At 37.9% G+C, this 10,271-nt stretch overlaps 1 protein-coding gene across 1 annotated transcript in view; it reads right to left on the bottom strand.

The window, feature by feature from the left end:
- Positions 1-1,382: 1,382 nt before the first annotated feature.
- Positions 1,383-10,271, bottom strand: part of AHRR (aryl hydrocarbon receptor repressor) — a gene marked incomplete at both ends in the record, with an annotated part of 67,899 nt that continues 59,010 nt past the window's right edge. The window contains 5 exons of the mRNA XM_082045805.1: positions 1,383-2,502; positions 5,086-5,227; positions 6,179-6,297; positions 7,834-8,033; positions 9,450-9,583. Of these exons, the coding sequence (XP_081901931.1) occupies positions 1,383-2,502; positions 5,086-5,227; positions 6,179-6,297; positions 7,834-8,033; positions 9,450-9,583 (1,715 nt within the window). The remainder of the gene's footprint in view (positions 2,503-5,085; positions 5,228-6,178; positions 6,298-7,833; positions 8,034-9,449; positions 9,584-10,271) is intronic.

Here is a 10,271-nt window from a genome sequence, read left to right as displayed (position 1 = left end):
ACTACATTTATCCCACATATTTATAGCATTTGGGAGAATTATATGCCACTTTTCTGGCATGTAAAGCCATTCCCATAGTGACTAGTAGATATAGGAAAGAAGACATTATAATTTTTTATAACATTTTGAAAAAGTAAACGTTCATTATTGGGCTTCTTTCAAAAAGCACACGTACATCTAAGCTTTTTTTAAATGATGTGGTTTTTATGTAGGTGAAGTTGATATAAAGTGGAAATAGTGCAATTTTTTAAATGAAAGTTAGTGCAGGAGTCAAACTACAACAACAAAAATCAAACCAGAAGTTGCAGATTTCTTGATTTCTTTCTTTTTTTCTTTTTTTTTTTTTTTTTCTAAATATGTTACTGCCTGGGTTCAAAGTAAAGTGTATGGATCTGTTTTCAAAAGCACCAAATTGCTTTTGAAAGGTGTACATCCTGCAATTAGCTCTGGGTGAGATTAAGATTTTCGTTTGGGAATGGAAGCAGGGTGCTTTCGAAAATAACGTATCTCATCTTAGTGTGGGATTTGGTTTTGATATAAGGTGGCAATGTCTAACAAGCTGCTATCAGTCAGAGATACTATCAAATAAAAAAGTGCATTTCTTTTGTTAATGTTACAAGTAACAGCAAGGAAAATAATTGGAGAAATATTTTCATATGTACATTTAGCAGCACTTTGTAACTCATTTATAGAAGTGGATAACATCCCGTTGTTCAGTCTTTCAAACGGCAACATGAAAGGCTGATGGCTTTAAAATCAACAAATATGGGCACTAAAACATTAGTATTATCAAGAAAACTTGGGAAGAACTTCAGTTTGAAGTGAAATATTGTATTGGGAAGCCCTTGCCTGTTGGCATTAATTTCTGTTGAGATAAAGGAATAGCTGATGCATCTTCTCAGAGTAGGGAGAAAAAAAGGTGTGGGCGGGGAAGGAACAAAAACTCCTAAGGTTAACTGGGCACACTGGAGACCACAAACATTTTCTCTTTGCACAGAGGCATCGCATCAGCTTGAGAAAAACAAACAGGACAAAGGCAGGAAACAGAAATAGCTAGACCTTCATAATGAACTGTAGACAAGAAAGGAAAGATTATGAAGACAAATGAGCAGGTATACCTGTGCAGTCAGTAATGATTATTTTTCTGTGCCTGAGGTTTTATCTTCCTTTCTCTTCAAATATCACTATGAGAAGGGCAGGGGGTGGGGGGATGAAGTGTGTGTGTGTCTGTGTCTGGTTTTTCTCACACACAGATGGGCACACACACACACACTCAAATTCTTTCCACTGGCTTTTAATTTTAGAAACTCATTTAACCCAACCGGATGAGAATCTACAACTTCTTGCTTTTAACATTATAAATATTCCAAATGTTATAAAATCTATTGTAAAAATGTACATTCAGTGGTTTTATGAGGCACAGGACCTGCAAATGTATTTTCGGGGAAGCTCACGTGTACTCTGTTCTGTCCACTGTTGGACAACGGTGGAGAATCCAGAGGCTCACGCTTGATTGCTTGAACCAAGCAGGGGTTTTTAAATTCCCAGGGCATTTTAAAAACCTCATTATTCTGCTCTTTCTCCTCCCCTGGACTGGGGCTGTAGAAGTGGCTGTAGCACGTCGTGTGCGGCAGGTCAGGCAAGCTTTCCAAACACCCGGAGGAGTTCTGAGGGTAAAACGGGGCCACCTCCTTGCTACGTGAACCCTTGCAAGATCTGTTCAGGTTTAGGTTGTTGGGATGATTCGCTACGATGCATTGCCAGTTATGTGGCGTGTAAAGGCAGTGCCGTGGTTTCTGACAAAGTGAGGCTGGCTCACAGAGGTCTGGTTCTGTTTTGAGGTTCACTCTATTGGGGTAGCTAAACCCCGGCTTTCTCACCGAGCCGTTCTCATCCAGCCAGGCTCGGTTTTGCGACGTCAGGTAGTTATCGGCAATATTTTCAGAATCAGAATCATGTTCGGTTTTGATAGGCATCTCCAAGGGAAAGGGTGCATCATAGAGAGGCTCCGAAGATACGAATGGCCTCTGCAGTTTCAGATGGTCCGTCGCATAGTTCTCGGCACAACGCTGTTGGACACCTGAGTAAGACTGGCAGCTCTCTGTGCTCCCCCAGTGGGAAGGGCAGGTTGATGCTAAATTTAAGAAGCTTTGGTCTCTGTTGTAGAATGATCCAGCTCTCCTGTTTGAACATGCGTTCGCTCGCTGGCTCATAGGACAAGAGCTTGAGTTTCTTAAAGTCCAGCTGCTGTTTGTGGTGCAGTTGTTTTGAACGCCTAAATGTGATGTGTTAGAACTGAGAGGTTCCTCTGGCATAAAACACTCACCGTTTGTGTGAGGCTCAAGCTTCACTTTTACATTGTCTTGTTCGTTTTTTACTCCTGTCCAGTTAAGATGCTTCCACTGGCCCAGAGTTTCAATGGCACTGTTATAAGAAAGTCCCTCCACGCTTCCTTTCAAACTGGCAAAACCACTTGGTACCTTCAGTTGTTCATCTTCTTCCCTTTCAAAAACAATAGGGAAAAAAAAGAAAAAAAGTCAATCAGAGGTTTCTAAACTGATGTCTCCTCGGATACAAATGGAGTGGCTCAACATACATTATAAATGATACTTTGCCCTTAACTTAATAGAGGACTCTCACACTCTTGTCCATATAACCTTTGCATTTGTTCAAGAGAAAAAAGAGTGTGCATGAATCAGGGTGTCAGCGTGTGTGCACAGCTACCTTTCTGTGTCACTGCTTCATTGAAATTCTGACATGCACTTATTCTTCCATTTCAGGCACACAGTTCACAAAGACTTTAAATATTATAGTACACTATGGGAACTACCTTGCACTTTTGTTCTTCCTTTAAAATATGTCTAAATAATATTTATGTGAGGAGAAATCTAAAGATAAAATGCAAAAAGTATCTTAAATGAGATAGATTTTGTTAGCAAGGAATTATTTGGATGCACAAGAACTTTCTGGTCAAAGTGATTTGAAGGAGAACTGCGGCGATCTTATATTTCAAGAATGCAGAGTTAGCTAAGAGGAAATAAAATGCCTGAATTAAGCATCCAGAATAGTCACAGATGTTCATATTGGGTGTAGGTTTGTTTCACATGTCTAAATTCATGCTGTCTTTCCTTTTCTAAGATGGCCAGTGAATTAATTTTCCATGGCCTCTAGCTAAAGTGCTCAACATTAGGGAAGAGCTCTGGCGGAGAATGTTGCCTGAGCATTTCCATGTCCGATGAAGCAGTTTTCAGAACTTGGGGTCCAAATATTCAGGGTCAGGATTTGTCTGGAATTCACTAACGTGCTGATTCCCGACCAGGCAGGATCAGGGCTATGAAACCACCCTCTCCTTCTTCAGACAAGAAGTGGACATCTCAATAGGAAACAGAGCATGAAAACCTGGAGAGTTAGTAAGGGGTTTAGAGGCTTTTTCTTAGCTAATTACTAGGAACGTTTTCCTTGGGTATGGACTCAAAGTGCAAGTATAGGATTTTCCAGTAGAGGGAGTTCATGTTGTTACAAAGAGAGAGTGTCCCACTGTAATAAAAGTACACCAAGAAAGAAGAATATTTTCTCTCTTTTTTTCCATGAGGTATTGAATATTTTCAGTCCTCTGCTAAATACTGTTATTATTGATAGTCCTGAGGCACAAATGGTGTGATACAAGTTTGCTGCAGAACTTACTTCTCAGGAAATGGTCTAACTGGGAAACCATGAACTGAACAAAATGCAATAGTCACAAAAGCTTAAACCCCCAAATGAAGACTGTTACAGTGAAATAGTATCTAGTGAAAATTCTCCAAAAGAGTGTATGTTCCCAGAAAGACAGCATACATGAAAAAAAAATGTAGTAGTAAGGATGAAGTCTGTTGCAGACTATTAGGAGGACAGAACTGAATATAACCCTCAAGGCCAGCTCTTGTAACATTTCAGTCTGCAGGAACTATCAAGCACAAAGGAAGGATTTTAACCACTCGGGGTAAAAATGTAACTAAATAAACATCAAAGAGCATGCTCAGGTACACACACATATACACAAAAATTGTAAGTAGAAACCTGAATACAAGAAAGAGCCCTTTTTAACCAGCTGCTTAACAGAAGCTTATTCCCTCACACAGCAAGATGACACTTGTGCTTATCCCAGCAAAGGTGAAGAGTTCCACCACCCTCAGGTGGGAGCTTCTCTGCTGTTCACATGGACGCTGGGCCTGCTGCCCGGAAGCGGTATCTACTCTGGAAGTTCAAAGACTTTTTCATTTATTTCTCTCACCTCCAAGGTCCAAAAGGAAAAGAACAGAGCTAACAGCCACATATTTTTCCACTGGGCCAGCTGGTGCCTGCATAGGCCTCCTGGCCCCTGCTCATTCCGTCCACTCTCTTATCTCTTCCCTCGGACCAGCTTGAAGAGATACCTCAACAAGGCCCGGAGGAACTGGAACAATCCCATGCGGGAAGGAAGAAAAGACTATTGGGAAGGAAAGGGTAAAACCTGGTGGAGAGGTCCTCGTTGAATGCAAATCTGTGACACTGGCTTCAAATCCAAGGCTGAGCCTACAGCCAACTAGATGCATCTATCAACATAAAATGAATGTGAGCATTCCTGTTTAGATTATGTTGAAAATCCACAACTAAAGGCATGAGCTCAACTGTCACCCAGGAGGGAAAAAACAAAACAAAACATCACAGCTTAGCATAATCAAATGTTAAAATGTAGTAAAAGGACACCAAATCAGCAAAGAGTTTTGGCTGCAAAGTAAAACAAGACCCAAAAATACATTTTTGTGCAAGAAGGTCAAAACGTATTAATAATAAAGCATTTTATTTTTGAAGTATTCTGTTTTAATATCTATGTGCACTCAACTTCAGAAGAAAAAAGACTGAAGAAAAGAAATAAATATTGTTTAGGATTGTAACAGCCATTTGATATGATCCACAACAAAAATGTATATTCATTTCATAAACCCTTCTCAGACAGCTCTTCTCTTAGGTCACTACAGTGATTTTAAAGATCTTATGCATAAAGAATACATTCGTTTTTCTGAAATTCAGATTTTTTTTTTTTGTAGCATTGGAAAATATACTTACTTCAACATTTGCTGTTGGGCAAGGACATACTCTGAACAACCACTTCGGTAGAGAAATTGAGTGTTAGCTTGAACCCAGACCCAGTGATCTTCATTTGTTTGTACTTTGACTAAAGAAATGCCATTTTCTCCGTTATTCTTTGCTACACAATTCAAAAGAAGAACTATTTTAATACAAGCAATATTTAACATTTTTTCTCACCTAAACTATGGTGAATGTTTACAGGTTTCTTTGCTGCCCTGGAATCATCAGCACAGGAAAGTACAAGATAAATATGTCACAGAACTAGGCAAATTACATTAAAAATAAAATATTAAATACCTAATGAGGCAGTTTGAAACACTTAAACTGTAACCAAGGAGTTTTCAGTATTATTAGTTCATTATCCTTTTTCCCTCTCAGTACTATACTGACAAGAAGATGTTCATGAAAAATGTGGCTATGACAGAGGAATGGTTTTAAAGAAGTTAAAGTTTTCCAGCAGGTATGACAGAAGACTGAGTATAACTCTGCTCAGGAAGAAGTTGCCCATTAGGGAAGACTTGCTGTCAAAATTTTATCCATCGTAAAATTTGAAATGCAGCATAGACTGTCAAAGTATTGCCACAGCCAAACACTGGGAAAACATGAGTCAACTCTGCTAGCAAACAGTGAGTTTTAAAGACAACACATTCTGAATTTCCTCTGGTTTTTGATCTTTGTGGAAAAGTAGCATTTGTAGCACATGATCCAGTTTTCCTCGAGGAGCCATAGATATGGTAATCTCTTATTAAGATTTTCACATAATCTTGTTAAATTCAGTGCTGACATTTTTAGGGACCATACATTGAGTATTCCTATTTACTCTGATTTTTCATATCTCTGTAAAATTGGCATTGCAGTATTTCCGCTCACTCCGAAATAGCGGACTGATTCAGCGCTATCTTTTGAGGTGGACAAACTTTTTTTTCTATTTTTTTACAGAAGCAGTTTTAGAGAGTAGAAAAATAGAGAGCATTGGGACCAAAATCTAGAAAACCTAACAGGGAAAAAGAAAAGGCAAGGTTCTTTTTCCATGAACTGTATATAATCCAAAAGTGTTTAGCAGACACACCTTTGATTTGGTTTTCAGCAATCTGTAACATGTTGGTGAAAGCTGCACCTTCATGGTGACTGTTTCTTCCATATGATTCTGCTGCTTCACAGAGGCCTGAACTACCTTTGGAACTGGAGCTGTAGAGGACAGAAAATAGAAAAAAATTCCTGGTCAGTGAATGCCAGTAAAATCACAAACTCTGAAAGATGTGATCTTCAAGCTGCTGACCATTAGCAAAGACTTATAGTTTAAATATATAGTAACCAAAACTAAATAATTTTGCTCATGACTTACTCTATCTGGAATAATGTTTAAGCTTGAATGAAGCCAAATGCTGTGTATATTGTGCTCTGCCTGTTCAAGGCACATTCAATCTACATACATCACACTCACCAGCAACACTCTTAAGAGTTAACGTGACTTCAGTGTGAAATAATCATCATATGATTTGAACAGATTTCTTCCAACCATTAGTTCAAAGTGCATATTAGGGTTTGTGAAGTGAGCAAAGTCTACAACACCGCTTTACAAATTTTTCCTTTATTAAGACCATCATAATAAATTACTATATAAATTTGCCCACCATCCCTGGCCAACACGCCTCAGGTCTGAACCAAAGCAAACAGTCAAATGCCCACTTCATTCCTGTCAAATTCTTGGCCACTATCCAGTCTGTTAGTAAAACTGAAGTAAAGCAGCTCGATTCTAGAAGCTGGATTCTGATTGTCATTTAATTTCTACTGGGCCACTGAAAAACTGGCAAATGACTTTCCAACTCTATTCCAAAACCATGCATAGTCCCTTATATCAGTATATCAGCCTTCCAGTAATTTAATTATTGTCAAAAGGATGTATGTGCTAGAACAACATTACACGCCTGGATGGTAAATCCACACATACACACAAGCATATTCTAATTAAAAGCAAAATTATGAGGCTGTCAGTCACACTGATGAGCGTTTTACTTCACAGCAATGGACCTCATTGCTGTAAGATTATATTTAACCAAATTAGGGAAAACATAATCCTAGCCCCAAACATCACCTAAAATTCAATCATAGAAGAGTAACAAAAGTAAGTGTTAGGAAGGAAATGAGTCTGAACACAATCTGTCCTGATCTTCTGTGATTGCTACCAAGTGACCAGCCCCAGGCCATTTAGTGAAATTGTAGATTTATGTGTTCATAAGCCTTCTGTTGTAAGATAAATACATACACCAAATACATCTCATTAAACTCTACATGAACATCCACCCACACACACATTCATTCAGCTTTCTAAAGTTTTCTGTTGTTTGCTACCAAAATGCTCAAGTCCAAACAACTGTGCTACCAGAAGATACTGAAATTTGAGAATTCTCAGTAAAAATACTTTTTCTTTTCCACTTTCACAACTAGTAGGATGACATTGCATTGAGAACTTCTGAAGGTTAGGAAGATATCCTAACTTTCCCGTTTTTAGATAAAATTATAAATATACTTAATATGTATTATATATAAAGTGCAATATACTAGTTATTATGTATTATATAGTTAAATCCAGGTAAGTTATTCACTTTTTCTAAACAGTTTTAAAATGGAGTTACTTAGCCTAATTTGTGCTTTTAGCATGCTTAATAAACATAAAGCCCTTAGTATACTTTACTAAATGCTAAAAGATTAATTTGCAAATACTTTGTATTCACTGCTGCTGCATCATCAGCTTTGTGTTTTGCTTTCACAAGCAGGCTTTTCATCTTCATTTCTGTCACAGAAGGGAGCAGAAGTGGTACCACTATGCAGAATAAGGACAGCTGAGGTGGCAACACTGTTCCTGATGAGGACTTCTTCTTTTGTCCAAAAAGAAACTTTAGTTTGCCTTGGAACTGCATCGTCTGTTATTAAAAAAAAAAAAAAAAACACCAAAAAACAACATCTTAAGCGTTTAGTATAAACATTTTAAATGTGCATGCAACCTAGGACCATGTTGTTTAACATTAAAACCAGTTTTGAAACAGGGAACAAAACTAAGAATATCATTATCTTCATGCAATTTAAGCCACTCCATTTCAGAGGCATGGTGAGTGGAGATATTATCAGCAGTAAAATGAAACATTTGTAGTTAGTTTTGGGTTGTTGTTTTGTTTGTGTTTTTGTTGTTGTTTGGTTTTGTTTGTTTGTTTGTTTGTGGTTTTGATTTTGTGGATTTGTTTTGGTTTTTTTTCCTTTTCTCCTGTGTACTTAAAGTAGAAGTTCTGCTTTACGTTCTGTTTGCTGAGCTGGGCAGTGTATGATGGTGCAAACAGCTGTTTACTCTGTGCCTCACTCTGAAGCTGGAAATATTATTTTTCTGTGTTCTGTTCTCTCCAGTGAGATGGTTCCTAAGTTTCTTTCCTCTTGCCCTGCCCTCTCCATGGGAAGCCTATGGACTGGCACAACCCGAGGGCTGTGCAGGCAGACACCAAGGAAAAGACATGCCCAAGGTAACCAGATACAAAGTACATAGCTTGGAAGGAACCATCTCTTCCTCACCTCAAATCTCCATAATAATGAGAAGGCAGAGATCAAGCTAACAGCAAGCTGCTGCCTCTCAGACAAAAATAACCTACCACAAAATCAGTCCCTTTGAGTGGGGGCATTTTCCAGAGCTACAAGGTTAAAACAGGGGTGCAAAAATGACTAACTGGTACATCTGTTCAGACCAGAGTCTTCCAGCAAGGGAGCATCTGAGACAGAACTTGCATTTCCCCGTCTCGTGCTGATCCTCTCATTGTCTTTGTACATGCCGTACTTTGTAGTAAGAAGAATCAGCACTGGTCTTTACTAAGCAAATGGGGAAGTGATTTCTAGAAATGAGCCACTCTTGGTAAGGATATTTGAGAAGCATGTGAGAGATGCTCTAATTCTGGTTTTTATTATTGAAGGACCCTTTACAAAAGGGGAAAATGGATCATAATTATTCCTGTTCCTTTAAGCAAATATTTTGTCTAGAAATTCAGGTTTGCCACACTTGTGCTAGGCCTAGTACAAATCAACAATGGTATTGTCCAAAAAAGCGTAAAATATAAAAGTTTATAGATGCTTTCAATTTTAAATATTGCAACCTTCTTTTCTCCCATCACTCTTGATATATATTGATAAATGTCTTTATAATAGATGTTTCTTTTTAGTGTAGAGCAAATGAAAAGTGTATCCTGTCCATGACTCTCCACAATATTTACATTCAATATTCATGTTCAAATATTTTTCTTACAAAGTAATTAAAATCTAGTGTGTCATGACTGCAGTTCTCCAAGTGCAATTATACTTACAAGGAAGCCAGAAGTACTGTCCAACAAGCAGCGAACTCGGCAGATGAAACAACGAGTTAAGAAGGAAGAATAATCTGTTGTCGTGCTGTCATTCTCTTGTGCTTTAAACAATTTACTGAGAATATGTTCTTCTCCTAAGAACAACAGTGGAGGCAATATATATCAGATCACACTAAGAAAGAACGAAAATGTTCTGTGGCCAACTGAAGAACCTGTTATGGCAATTGCTAAAAATTACTTTATGGAAGGGGGCGAATATTAAATTGTATCATGTATAGATACAGCTGCACATGCTCTACCAAAAGAAAAATGAAAAGCTCTACAATGGGTTTCAGGTGAGTTTCTTCAGAAACTTCAACTTATTTCCTGAGTTTTTGTGATTTCTGGTGTTGCAAAGCAGGATAACAGATGTTGCTGGTTTTGAGTTCAGAGATCGCAGAAAATACATTAGAAAAAGGAATGAAATAAAGAAAAATGCTAATGCAAGAAAAGAAATGAACAATCACTGATTAGCTAATGTTAAACTGTTGCCTCCTTGATTTTTAACGAAGCATTTTCCAGTTCTGAACTACAAGTGCATAGCTTTTGAAATACTTATGTCCCAAAAGACACAAGTATTTGTGCAGAAGTTCTGAAGTTCTCCACTGTATATATTAGGACAAAAATTCCAAATGTTTTGTAACTTTTAATAGTTTGAAATATTCATACACATTGTTTTGTTTTCTGTGTACTTCCTACAAAATCTTGCAAAGTTCCTCAGATGTCTGTAAGACTCTTGCAAAACACAGAAACTGCAAGAAATTCTACTGAAGTTTCACGATT

This window comes from Streptopelia decaocto, assembly GCF_964273445.1.
Source record: "Streptopelia decaocto genome assembly, chromosome: 2".
NCBI lineage: Eukaryota > Metazoa > Chordata > Aves > Columbiformes > Columbidae > Streptopelia > Streptopelia decaocto.
The sequence above is the reverse complement of the archived record's forward strand: the minus strand, read 5'-3'. Positions and strand labels throughout refer to the sequence as shown.